This window comes from Thamnophis elegans, chromosome 1, assembly GCF_009769535.1.
Source record: "Thamnophis elegans isolate rThaEle1 chromosome 1, rThaEle1.pri, whole genome shotgun sequence".
Lineage (NCBI taxonomy): Eukaryota > Metazoa > Chordata > Lepidosauria > Squamata > Colubridae > Thamnophis > Thamnophis elegans.
The window spans coordinates 106,207,141-106,221,684 of NC_045541.1; the positions used below are offsets into that span (position 1 = coordinate 106,207,141).

Sequence of the window (14,544 nt, forward strand, 5' to 3'; positions counted from 1 at the left end):
ATGGGTAGTAAACATTTTTGAATTCCACCACTGATGGGTATATGGTAGAGAAAGAGATGCTATCTGTGTTAACTGAGCCTCGGTGGTACAGTGGTTAGAGTGCAGTACTGCAGGCTACTGCTGCTGACTGCCGGCTGCCTGCAATTTGGCAGTTCAGATCTTACCAGGCTCAAGGTTGACTCAACCTTCCATCCTTCTGAGGTGGTAAAATGAGGACCCACATTGTTGGGGGAAATATGCTAACTGCTTAGAAAGGCTGTAAAGCACTGTAAAGCGGTATAAAATTCTAAGTGCTATTGTTATTGCTAACTACATTGGCAATACATTCAGTCATTTCTTGCTTCTGCTCCAACACTCTCTATCATATATATTCAGTCTTAACTTGTTCTTGTAATGTTTTTGTGTTACTAAAATATATTGATTCACTTACTATATTCTGCAGGTGTGGAGAGAGTTCCCTGACAGATTAGTTGGCTATCCTGGCCGCCTGCATTTATGGGACCATGAAACAAGTAAATGGAAGTATGAATCAGAGTGGACCAATGAAGTCTCAATGGTGCTAACAGGGGCAGCCTTTTATCACAAGGTAAAGAGCTGATTCCAAAAACAGATGGGAAGCTGAAATTATGAACTCACTTAGCGTTGACTAGGACAGTATTTTTACCTCAACAATTTTAAGATGTATGGACTTCAACCCCAGAATTGTAGCTGGATAATTCTGGGAGTTGATATTGATACATCTTAAAGTTGTTAAGGTTGTCATGGGAAAAGAATCCTTATATTCAAAAAGTGGGAAATAAGGGTTTATAGAAAAATGTGGCATTGATCTTTATATGTTCTTGGACATGTGAAATATAATCATGATATATGGACATATGATATATAAAGATCAGTAATTGTATTTTGATAAAATACTTAAACATCTTTCTACATTCAAATACTATATTTTTCTTGGTTCCCACTTGTGCAGGTAGTCTCATCTAGTGAGCATAATTGGGACCGCTGTCAGGCACAAGAAATCAGGAACCAGGGTTGTTCAAATGAGTACAGGTTTATTTCATGCTACCTTTCTACAAGGATCTGAACTTAATGGTCAAGGCAAATTGGTGGTAGATAAGATTCAATGGAATTGATCAATGGAGCCCTTTGTCTCCCACAAAAAATCTAAGTTCAAATATAAACAAAAGTATAACAAAGTTTGCAGTGTTAAAGATCTTTTATTGCCACATAGATCTGCCCCATACGGTACTTACTCACATCGCCTGATTAAAAGGGATCTGTGTCTTTGGAATACTTGTTTAGATGTTCTCTTACCATCATCCTCATAAAACATCATCCTCATTTGGTTTGATTCTTTGGTATTGTATACCTCAGTGATATTACTATACCACTCGATGGAACAATAGAAATACACCTAATAGGGCACATTAAAAATATGTTTTAGATAAACTAGTACATTAGATACTCATTTCACATCAAGTTTTATTAGTGCCAGATATAAAAACTAAACATTTCATCTCTATGCTATTTTCTTATTCTTCAGTATTTTAATTACTTATACACATATAAAATGCCTGGGGACATCAAAAACTGGGTGGATGCGCATATGAATTGTGAAGACATTGCCATGAATTTTCTAGTGGCCAACGTAACTGGGAAAGCAGTTATTAAGGTGAGGTTTTATTCAATTGTTCCTTAGGTTCTATCATGTATAGAGTCATAGCAGTCATAGATCTCATGATTATGTACAGCTCAAACATAGCTTATTAAAGCTCTGTGCATCTTTTCTCATCCATTTTGAAGATGATCCCATCTATTTGTAAAAGACTTAACTCTCCACATCCATACATTTTTTGCTTATGAATATACTTTATTGCTTGTGACCACTGTGACCAGATAGTTGCAGAACTCCTTAGTTTCCTTAGTAATTGCAGAAATTTAAGCCATTTAGTTAAAAAAATAAATAAACAAGATTTAAGAGAGGTGGGGAATGTGAAGGAACAATCCATCTCTGTCTATTTCAGCTGCAAAAGCTGATTTATTAGACTGTTCACTGCAAAAACATTAATTGCAAGATCAGTTTTTATATGAACTTTTATCCCTGAATGAATTTCCTGATATGCTTCAATACATTTTTGGCCTAGAACCTCACATTCAGGTCATTTTGAGATGTGACAACTTGGAATGAGATTTAGAGGTCTCAAGGCATTTCTTCAGTTAGCAAGGTCTGTTTTCCTGCCTGCCCATCAACTTTTGCCCAAACTAGTGGTTATGGTTTTGAGAAAGGCCTTAAAAGATAAAGCATGTGTGTTTGTTGTGAGAAATCCAAACTGTGCTAACACACTGCTAAGTTGTACAGTTGGGAGAGCCTCTCAGTGTTTGCCAATCAGCAATTAAATGAGCAAAGTGTGTCTGTTGGATTAAGGTTACGGTGAAGTATGGGAAACTATATTTCATCACTTTTATGGCTGTAAGAACAAATAGTGTTTATACAGGAACCTTGGCAGTGAGAAAACAGTCATTAAACAGGAATTAAGAACTTGTCATCACTGCTACTTTCCACTTACAGCAGGCAAAACCCCTCCAATAATTTTTTTAAAAAAATTGGGCTACTTTGAGCTTTGCAGTCAGCTAAGAAAATGGTATGAATATATATTTTTCCTCCATATTTAAGAATTTGATTTTCACTTTAATATATAGATTGCATTTCAAAAATTGCATTTTTAGTAGCCAGATTAATACCTGATTGTTAAGTCTGTAGTTATACTGTCCTTATATAGGTGACACCCAGAAAGAAATTCAAATGTCCAGAATGCACAGCCATCGATGGGTTATCCTTAGATCAAACACACATGGTAGAAAGGTGAGTGTCTCATTCTGTTCTTTTCTCATTTCCAGTATTTAATGTACTGTCATATTATCCTTTAAAAGATTAGCTGATTGTGTCCAAATTTCAGCTAAATCCATTGGCCCATGTAGAAAAACTATATTAAGAGTGAGAGAATTGGTAAAATGTATCATGTTATATTGGTATAATGTATGCCACATATAATCATATCTGATTTCAGATAAATATATATGAATTCCTGTATTCCTAAAATAATACCTGCATATAGTTTATGGTTTTTCAGTTTGGGTATTACTGCTTTTTGAAACAGGGTTAATTTTTTTTTTAAACCAATTTTTGGTTTAAGATTTTTTGGGGCAGTTTCAGCAAGCCTTAATTGACAACTGTTTGTCATCATAAACAAGGGGGCAATGGATAAATATGAAGAGTAATTTTCAGTACATATATTCAAGGAAAACAGTAACAGTTTTCACACTAGAAAATGATATTACTATATATCACTATATATCATTAAAATGAAAATGGATGTTATTGCAATTGCCTCGCCTTTTGGTTATTGAATTGCAGTAACTAGGTGCTTCATCTTAAAACTGCCTTTGTTTCAACAATGATTATTTAAGTATGCTGAGAAAGTCTGATATGCATGAAGTACAAGGCTGGAGCATATTCCTTTTTGCGTTCTTGATTTCTAAGTGGTGATCCAACTATCCTGTTTCAGCCATTGGAAAACTAAGAAAAAAAATCTAAATTTGTTTTCCACTAATGAGATATAATAAACATAGTTTCTTCAGCTATAAATTTCATAAATACATTAACTAACTTGCTTCCCTTGTTTGCATGATTAAAAAGTTCAATTCTGCAACAATTCTGAGAGAGGTTCTTGAAGGCCTCATTGGGCATCATGTGGAGCCTTTTGTTTGCTCTTGGATATCAATTTTAGGTTTGAAAGCATCAACTAATTAAAGACATTTGGGACAGATTTTGCAGATAAATAAGTTTATTAAAGTGGACAATTTTTAGGAAAGAGTAACATACCTGCTCCTTAGCAGATATTTACCTTTTGCCATATTATTTCATAGTCACTGAAATGTACTCTTCAAACTGATAGCTGAAATGTATTACATCCTCTCGTGACCTGTCAAAACCGCGGTAGACAAAACCGCGCTCGACGAAAGCGCGTACCTGACGTCATCAGCAGCGCGACGAAAAAAATTAAAAATAAATTAAATTGAAATTAAAATAAAATTAAAGCAAGCCGATTAACATAAAGGTAAGGGTTAGGTTTAGGTTTAGGGTTAGGGTTAGGGTTAGGTTAAGTGTTAGGGTTAGGTTTAGGGTTACGTTAAGCGTTAGGGTTAGGTTTAGCGTTAGGTTAAGGGTTAGCGTTAGGTTTAGCGTTAGGTTAAGGGTTAGGTTTAGGGTTAGGTTAAGGGTTAGGGTTAGGTTTAGGGTTAGGTTTGGGGGGGGTTAGGGTAAGGTTTTCGCTTTAATTTTAAATTTACCGCTCACAGCACAATGTTTTCGTCGCGCTGTGATGACGTCACGTACGCGCTTTCGTCGAGCGCGCTTTTGTCAACCGCGGTTTTGTGGTGGAACCACATCCTCTAACATATATGTATTTTCTTATTTCAGTCATCCACTAGCCTTATAGAGAGAAGTGAGATGATAAGTATGGTGAATAAGAATCCAACATGCTTTTAAAAAATGTTTGCACATTTTTGAATGAAAAAAAAAACCTCATGTCATTGAGTTTGGACAATGAAAATAAACTAGTCAGTTTTGGGCTTTAGCTCTTAAAGAAATGTTGTAACTTAAGCTTTCAAACACAGGCATTAGCTTAGATAACATAAAGGAAGTAAATTCCAGTAGTTATTTTCAAAAAAATAAAAAGCCAAAGAAGTATTTTTGTATGTCTATTGTTACCTACAGGCTTATTTTTGCAAGCCTTGTGTAGTGCCAAATTTGACCTGGCAGAGACTGTTTAAGAGATATTTTGGCAATTAATTCACTGTAGTTTGCAGCATGCACATTGCTTTAAGAATCTCTGGAATTCTGCTGGAGAGGGGCTAATGAAAGTCTGACCACTCTGCATACATGTGCAGTTGATAGCATCTCTTTATCTCTTTGCCTTGATTATATACATCAGTCATAGAGATTCATATCTTTCCAGCATGAAGGGACCTTTATCCCCATTCCTACTTCTAACAGTAGGAAGGCATCATAATAACATCAATCTTTTAGATGCTACCTTTATTGAATTTGCAATGTCCTAACAGGAAACCCTACAGGGACGCTGTAGCTCAGTGGCTAAGAACCTGAGCTTGTGAGTTGAAAGGTTGGCAGTTCAACGGCTCAACTCCCTAGTTCTGCATAATGGGGTGAACTCCCATTACTTGTCCCAGCTTCTGCCAATCTAGCAGTTCGAAAGCATGTAAAAAATGCAAGTAGAAAAAGGGTGACCACCTTTGGTGGGAAGGTAACAGTGTTCCATGCGCCTTTGGCATTTAGTCATGCCAGCAACATGACCATAGAGAAGTCTTCAGACAGCCCTGGTTCTTTGGCTTTGAAACGGAGATAAGCACTGCCCCCTAGAGTTGGGAACAACTAGCACATATATGTGAGGGGAACCATTGCCTTTAACAGGAAACCATGTCCATGTGTTTTGTGTTTGCTTTGCTTTTGTTTTATTAAATATTAAATAATTGGAGAGAACATAAAAGGGGGAGCTGCAAACAACAGGTTGTTAAATAAATATACAGAGGGGCAATCTGTTTATAAGCATTTCATTTATTTCCCCCCCCCCCCAGGTCCGAATGTATTAACAAGTTTGCCTCTGTCTTTGGGACCATGCCTCTGAAAGTGGTAGAGCACCGGGCGGATCCAGTCTTATACAAAGATGACTTTCCTGAAAAGCTGAAGAGCTTTCCTAACATTGGAAGCTTGTGAAGAGCAACCATGAGTGAAGTTGGAAATTGGAATCCAGCACCCCAGACAGCAGCTGATGCGAGGAAAAACCTTCAGGACTGAAAGAATCATGCCAAGGAGTATTATAGAGAGAGGTCACCAAAAATTAATGCTTCCTGAAAAGCTTTTCAACAGAGAGTAAAATTCAGTGCAAAAAGAAGCAGTGGAGGCTGCATTGGTCTACTGAAATGTTTGTTGGCTTTATAAAGATTGCATACATAGGAATATACACAATGCAAAGTTTTTGATCACAGATCAAAAAATACTTCTTCTCTAAGGGCTGCTATACCATATCTCTTGTTGGTCCATTTTCAGACTGCTTTCCAGATTTGCTGCCCAGGTGCCCTCTTTGGCTGGTCTGCAAGGCCTGCTTTAGCATCTTTTCAAATACATTATAAGCATTAATTCTGCCATAGAATTGGCAGCTTTTTTTTTTTGACTCAGTTAACCAACCAAAAAAAGGAAAATGTGTATTGATGTTGGGTTCATTTTTAACGTTACAAGATAATTGAAGTTGAATAAAGCAGCAGTTCTTATTTTTCTTTTTATTAAGGTATCTAGTTGTTAGTAAAAGGAACACATTTCATGCTTTCTATTATTTCTGCTGAACAGAAGATTGAATAGAATACCTTCAGATTAGACTGCATTTTTAAGCATATAGAATGACTATTCCATTCTTAGCCTATTTTTATATTTCAGCCTGCTTTCCCTGCCATATTGGGATGGTTTTCAGTTGACCAATCATTAATTAAGAATACACAAAAAATGCCTTTTGTACTTTGGAGCTCTTGATAAAAAAAAATGCTGAGTTCAATGCTAACATTTATTTTTTGAAGGGAGCTGTACATGACAATTTGAATTGTATAATAGTGCAGTAGATTAATGATTCATAGAAAGCAATTTATCATCTTCCGAAACAATTTACATCCTGGTGTGTATAACTTCTTATCACAAGATAATCCACATCCATCATGTAAGCTTCAATTGATACTGAAGTAAACATAAAGAACATGCACTGGAACAGTGATGGCGAACATTTTTGGCACCAAATGCCCAAACTGGAATGTTTGTACATACCCACACACTGGAGAACTGAAACCCGAAGATCGGCTGGCTGGCTCGTGCATGCCTGTTTTGGGGGCGTTTTCTGGGCCATTTTCAGGCCAAAAAATGCCCTGAAAAATGCCCCCCAAATGCCCCCCAAAATGGCCTGAAAACACCCCCAAAATGATCTGGTTTGTGGGCATTTTTCGGGCCATTTCAGGCTCTGGTTCCAGCAACCAGAAGAGCAGCTGGCAATGGTGTGCATGTCCATAGAGAACCATAGGTTCGCTATCACGGCACTAGGGAATGAGACAGAAGGACACCTTTGCATTTCAAGTCTGTGTCACAAATAAAAGCAACTTTACTGTCAATTTGAAATCATAAGAGCCTTGCATGAAGAAATGTTAAATCTTTCTTCCTGGGGCCGCAAATTGTTTAACTGAAAAACTATTAACAGAGAAGATTAATAATAATTATTTCTCCATTTAATAAAAATATTCACTAACCTAGGTTAGCTGACCTATATCTGCAGTAGGAATCAGTTCTCTTTGCATCAGTACTGTGATATTTCAGTTAGGTGCAACGTGGAATGTTAACATATTTCTGAAGCGCCTATTTGAATTTTTAGTAACTAATCAATCTGTAATTTCTATTGCTTAGATGAAGATTCTGCTGACAATAGGAAATTTCTTCACCCTGTCACTTATGTCTGAAAGAGGAAAAAATATATAGATTTTTAAATATAAATTATAGAAAAATCATAAAATGCAAGAAGTACTGCATTACCAGGATCTAGAGCATCCAGGTAAAATATTCTTACTGCCATGATAATACAGATAGAACACAAAATTTGGGGGTGGCAGCCAAAGTGTTTCCAATTCAACTGCTCAGGGAGAATATAAAGCAAATTGTCTCAACGGTTAAAACCCTTAAAACGGTTAAAGACCTAAATTACAGTACCTTCATTATTTTAAATTTGACATCACATAAACTGCGATATTGATTGGAATGTCAGGACTTTTCTTCTACAGTACATGTTTGAGTGCTCTTCTGAGGTGGCCTAATTTTGCCTCTCTTCTGAGTAGAAGTCCATCATCCAATATCCAAAATCATTATGCAAATTCTTCAATTAAGTTGCTTCTTTGGGGCAGCCAAGGCAAAGTTCGTTTCTTTTGCTTGTCCTCATTCTTCAGTAACTAATTCAATGAGTGAAGGAGGTTTTAGAAGAAAGGTTATTAATGATATTAAGGATTAAGCTCAACTATCTCGGCATGTATAATTTATATTTTGGGTGACCTTGATTGTTGTAAACCTCTTTACATTTCCTTCCTAAGAATGCAGGTAAAAGTTCCTTAAATATCTGTCCTGTTCTCCAGCTGTGAAAGTGCAGTCTGGATGCCTCTTATTCTAAATATGATTCTATTAATTGCTTCCAGTGTTTGAAGCTGAAGCTCAGATTGCACTTGACTCTTGTCCCCTGTTGTTTCTGTGGGCTCAAGGCTGCGCAGCTGATTTTGTTTTACCTATTCCTTGCCAAAACCTTTTTCTTCAATGTGTTTTCTTCAGTGTTAGCAGGAACAATTTTCCATACAATTAGTTGTGCAGATTATTTCTAAAGGAGGGCCAGGTTTGCCACAGATTTTATTCAGTTACATCATGGTTAATTATTGGGTTTGCAATTTGCCATGATATTAATTTTTTTATCCAACATTTGGATTACTGGTAGCAGGGAACAGAATTACTGGCACAATTTTCTACAACTTGGAAATGTTCGGTATGTGTGATCAGTGTGCCTCCTCTTGTTGATTGCTCTTTGTTTTCAGCAGGATAATCATGCTAGTATAGTATTACCCCAAATTTTCCTTCCACCTGACCTTTTTACCGTGGTGGTTTATATATTCCTTTGAGGACGCTAATTGGGCATTCAATTGTATCTACAGTTTCTTTTTTCGGGAATATAAGTGGAACAGTAACATTTAAAGCAAATTCCAGTTGGTAAATTGTTCTTAGTTGCCAATTTCCATTTTGCAGAAGACACTTTTAAATCACAATAGAAAATTAACCTTTGATCCATAGTTCAAAAAATATTTGACTGTGTCCAATGTTAAAATATTTTGCTTCATTCTGTATTAGTTAAATTTAAGCGTTCTTCTCCCTTAAATGTAATATTTGCTTCCCTTTACTGTCTAACCTTCAAAGTCTCATCCTCTCCTAATTTTTAAAGAGATTTCAAAACAAACATTTATCATTGAAAGGTTTCTTATAGTTAATTCCAAAATCTTATTTAGAATCCATCCATACCCCTAGTCAATTTGTAAATTTCCAAGATAGAATCTCTTTTTGCTGTTTATTGCAAAAATTTAATTTAAAAAAAATCATTAAATTTGTACAGGTAATCCTTGACTTACAACAGTTCGTTTAGTGGCTGTTCAAAGTTACAACAGCACTGAAAAAAGTGACTTATGGCTGTTTTTCACATGGCCATTACAGCATCCCAATGGTTATGTGATCAAAATTTGGAAGCTTGGAAACTGGTTTATATTTAGGACGATTGCCATGTCCCGGGGTCATTTTATCACCTTTTGGGATCTTCTTGCAAGCAACGTCAATAGGGGAGCCAGATTCACTTAAGAACCGTGTTATTTACTTAACAACTGCAGTGATTCACTTAAGAACTGTGGCAGGAAAGGTCATAAACTGAATCAAAATTAATTTAACAAGTGTTTTGCTTAGCAACAGAAATTTAGGGATCAATTGTGGTTGTAAGTCGAGGATCACCTGTGATTAAAAATTCCTTCACTGAGAATCGAAGGAAACTCATCCAACACTGTCAAAACTTTACTAGCTGAAAAGCAATTTCTGAAAGTGTTTAGAAAAGAACGTATGCAAAGCCTATGTCCATAAAGACACCAACCACAGTGTGAGCAATGATAGCATTGCCTTGTCTCCCACAGCTTTAAACCTGCCAGAAACTGTCTTGCAAATTCCTCACAAGGAACAAATATCTGGAGCACTTGTGGGCAATCTCAAACCCTTTCCTTGTCCAGAAAGGAATAACAAAAAGCCGGTCTATTTGCTGGTGCTTGATTCCACTGCAGTTGGATTCTTCAGCTCCCCATTTCTTCTCTGGAACTTGTATGAGACACTTTTCAAAGTATATGCCAAGGGGAAAAAGGAATCACAATGCAGTTTTAAGTATTTTGAATTGTAACTTCTGTCATAGTCACACAGCAGATGGTAAGGGTGTATGAGAATTGTAGGCCATAACATGCGCAGAAGAACACATTGCTTTTCTACGATGTACATCTATGATGTTTTAAATATGTATAAAATGTGAATATAATGTGTACGTTTGTATACTTGTCTAAGAACTGTTGCTGGTTATAGCTCTTTGTTAAACATATACCCAGTTGCAAAGCCAATTTTGCAGGTGTGTCATGAGAAAATAATGAGGCATGGTCTAAATATCTACCTCTGTTCACCTGGATTCCAGAAATATTAACTGAACACACATTTGTATATTTGCAGATATAAGAAAGTTCAGTGGATGTTCCACTTTGAAATGAACTGTACATAAGGTTTCCATGCTGTAGCCCCCCCTGTTATACATAGGTTATCCAGGGACCATATTTCTCAATGTTTGTGTGCACATGTTTTCTTTAGAAAAATAATATTTGTAAAAGCATGCGTCAGTCAATTCTATTTACTTGTTCACTACATTTGTTAACCGCCCAATCATACAATTGTAGACATTGTATAAAGCAAAATTCTTGGTTTTATAAAGTGAAATGATATAAAAGAGCAAATTGATATAAAATTGCAACATTCTGTATGTTGAATTGGGAAACTACAGCAAGTGTCCGATACAGAGCTAAAACATTACATAGAGGTAGAGCACCCAGTTAGTGCAGAAAAATATCTATTTTGAAACTACAGTACCAGTGAGCTTCTGGAACCAATTCAAAATGATGCTGGTCACTTTTAAACCTACACTGCATAGTGTCAGGTTACGTTAGGAATTGCCTCAGCAGAACAGAAACTGCCTGCCTAGTTTAATCATCTCAACTGGATCCCCTGATAATCCTCATCCCGTTTCTTTTGACAATTATGGGCAATGCTGCCAACTTCCCCAGGAATAGCATCCACATGGATTTTCCACATGGATAAAGAAGTTAATATGGATATAATTCATTCTCCTTTGGTCTAAGGAGAGCATTGAAAGTAGCATGGCCTCCAAATGCCATAAGATAAATTAAAAGTGAAGATTGGACAGAAGCTCTCAAAAAATGGCTCGGTCCAAAAGAGGGTGTAGGCAGGCAGCATTATTCCCTCTCTCAAAGAAGCATCAACAATCTCCTGGATTCAGCAATTGAAGTGATGTTCACATCACAAGAGAATCTTGTCCACCCTTGGGTGATAATTTTACAAAACCTGCTCACCATTATGAAGTCTGAGAACAACTTAATGCATAAAGAAATCCACAAATCTAATATGCCAGCAGAGACTTCGCCATTTCCCCCCCAAAATGGTCCAGCTAATTCTGAGCAAGATTGCTAGTGGGAATCTGCAGAGACAATAGGCACAAAAACAGGCACTTGTTGCTCCTAGAATCACCAGGTAGGCCCATACTTAACACTGCCTAGTTTAGTAACATTTATTAAATGCCACCAATAAAGGCTTTTCTTCCAGTCACTTCATCTTCTTTAGCATATTGGTAAACTAGAAAGCGTTCGGGATTGGCAGTTGGACAAAGGCCTTACAAAATCATTCTTATTCAATGCTTTGGTGGTGATGTGGCCCGCCAATGGACAGCAGAGTTGGCAGCAGACTCGGACAGTAATGAGGTTGGAGGAACATGAGCCAGTCCTGGAGTCTGGGGAAAGCTCTGATGAGTGCTCTCTGTTGGAGGCAGAAATGGGGCTAGAGCCATCCGACAGTTATCAGCTACCTTTGGAGTTGAAAATAAGTGGGGCTGAAGAACAGCTGGAGCCTGTTCCCGATGTGCACATGTACAGAGCTGTCAGGAGAAGGGAACAATTAAGGGTCAACTTGGGAGTAAAGGCACAAGTGGGTGCTGAATGGCCCCTCCCTTAGAGAATAAATAGCAAAAGGAGAGGGGCAGGGCTGGATTTAGATGAAAAGAGGTGCTAGGCTATTCCACTTATGAGGCCCTTTCACCTCCCATTTTTAAGTTTGTAAATTGCATGAGAGACAATAAAATACATCATTACTGTGATATATATCAATATATATAGCTGGCCTCCCGACGGAGGGCGGCTCTGCTCTGCGGCAAAGGCAGCGAGGCCAGCCGTCTCCCCTGCTGCGCTCAGCTGCCCGACTTGGCCCCCTCGCCCTCACCTGCCTGGCCGCTGGTGGGCTCCGCGTCGACGGGGCGGCTACTGTGAGTGGCCGCGCCTCTCACCCGACCGCCGGTGCCGGGAACGTGGGCGGGCTCCCCAACTGCCGCGGCGCTGGAACGATCTTAACCAATACATTTTTATGTTTGTTTATTAGTCATATGTGTAGAATTTCTCCTTATTTTCGATTCAGTGTTTTAGTGTTCACTCTTTTTAGAATAGTGTAATTTAAATTTTGCTAACAATTTGAATGTAGGCCCCTCTTGATCTTGAGGCCCTAGGCTGAAGCCTAGTTAGCCTATAGGAAAATCCGGCCCTGGAGATGGGTGTTTGCAGGAGACAATTTGTTTATTAGTGTGACGCTTTGCTTATCTGAGTCCGTGCCTCACAGAAACTCCTTGCCTCACAGAGACTCCTTGCCAAGTATTTCACTGTAGAGCGTTGTCCCTGGAAGCTATTGGCTTGAAACAATTCAAGGACTGATAAGGTCTGTTGTTGCAATTCACCCTTGAAAGGCTTATTGACGTGACTTTTCTGTATGTGAATGCTAAGAATTCACATTAGCCAAATAAAAATGGCTTTTTTCGGGCCAAGGAGTCAGCCTTGTGATTTGGTGAGGCCTAGGTCAGAACAGGTTGTCCCTCTACTATGGGAATCAAGACAATTAAACTGTCAATTTATTAGGATATATCCCTCTCTAGGTCCCTTCTGGTTCCCATATGATCTGGGTAGAACAACCTAAGGGTCCAATTCCACATGTAGAAGGCAGGGCATCTGTGATTTGCAGACCAACAAGGAAGACCCACAACAAAGAATAGATATTTGTCTTTCATGTCAGAATCATCTCCAGTGTAAGGACAAGATCAAAGGTATGTATTTTTGTGCTATTAATTTAAATAAAAGCCCATGAATGCTAATGGGAGTCATGAACTCACTATACTGTGACATGATGATTCCCCTGGGGTGTGGATGTTGACATCCCCCAAGACTGGAACTCTCAGGAATTTCAGCACCAGTCTCAATATTCCATCCATGATCTCAGGATGATACATGAGCAATGGCTCCAGCTTCTCCTTATAGTCCAAATACATACATACAAAGACATTCATAACTGCTCACCTGTGGGCAGAATTCCTCGCAATGGTCCCAATCTCACAAATCACCACATTTTCATCTTTTCAATGTTGCTGTTGCCATTGATGCATCCCCAGAATCCTGCCTTAGGCCAACATCCCCAGGATACTGCCTTAGGCCAACCACCAGTCATCACAAATAGATGTGGTTTTATTTCATGCAACCCTGGAATTTATACATTCTCAGTTGTTACCACATTATGATAAATTATTTTCTAAAAAGAAAAAAATATATTAAAGAGGGAAGCTTACTTTACTTCAGTTACAGATAAATAATTTATAGGGTCTGTAACCGGTGTCCTTCCATGCCTTACAGCACATCTGTACAAGATTAGTTCTTTCCTAACTTTGCACCCATCAGGTAAGTTGGCTTTATTAATCTCAGTGGCTGCCCATGTCTCCACATAAACACATTTATGAGTAGACCCTGCTTCTTGCAGTTCTAGCGCAGAACTTGTCTAACATGGGGTTTTATATCAACTGTTACCATATTCATTAAAACTGGTCTGGTTGCTAAATTGTTCATGTCTGCTGGGCTCCTCAAATGTAGACTTTCATTCCTAAGGAGCTGCCTCTTGGACTCAAAATGGAGTGCTGGTCCTGTTAATGGACTGGATGTTTGATCTTGAACAGAAACCTGAACCCACAGTTCCAAATCAATGGAGACTGATTGATTCCAACTTTGATCCTGTGCTAAAGTCTGGCTGAATTGCTGTGGAGGGTTTAGGTGGATTGTCCTTATCTGATGTGATTAATCACTCCACTGGGCTCTCAACAGACAAGTAACGTTGCTCTTTTAAAAATGGAAAAGATGGACAAAGCATGGCCTAAAGTAATCAGTCTCAGGGAATGTACTACAATATTACTTTACTTTCCCTGATTGGAAATGTTAGAAGACTGCAAATCTCATAGTGAAATGACCATATTTAACTTACTTAGTTTCTTTTGAAGTTCTCAAAATCCAGAAACTGACTGCTGAAATTAGTGGGGCATAATCAGTTTGTTGTTTGATTGTTTCTTATTCTTCATAACCCAATGCACATAATTTCAGAAGACTTGTTTTCTGAATCACTGCTTTCTTGAGTTCTTGTAAATGCATGTATTTGTCATCAATTCTAGCCACTTTTTCGTTTATTGCCTTCAGTCCCCACCCCCAAGCATCAGGGTCTCTTCCAGTGTATTTAACTAACTTATCTGA

General features: G+C 38.0%; 1 protein-coding gene across 1 annotated transcript in view; it reads left to right on the forward strand.

Annotated features, from left to right (window-relative positions):
- EXT2 (exostosin glycosyltransferase 2) overlaps positions 1-8,823 on the forward strand; it is a 74,297-nt gene extending 65,474 nt beyond the window's left edge. The window contains exons 11-14 of the mRNA XM_032226331.1: positions 443-586; positions 1,544-1,672; positions 2,781-2,863; positions 5,656-8,823. Of these exons, the coding sequence (XP_032082222.1) occupies positions 443-586; positions 1,544-1,672; positions 2,781-2,863; positions 5,656-5,794 (495 nt within the window). The 3' untranslated portion in view covers positions 5,795-8,823. The remainder of the gene's footprint in view (positions 1-442; positions 587-1,543; positions 1,673-2,780; positions 2,864-5,655) is intronic.
- Positions 8,824-14,544: the final 5,721 nt, after the last annotated feature.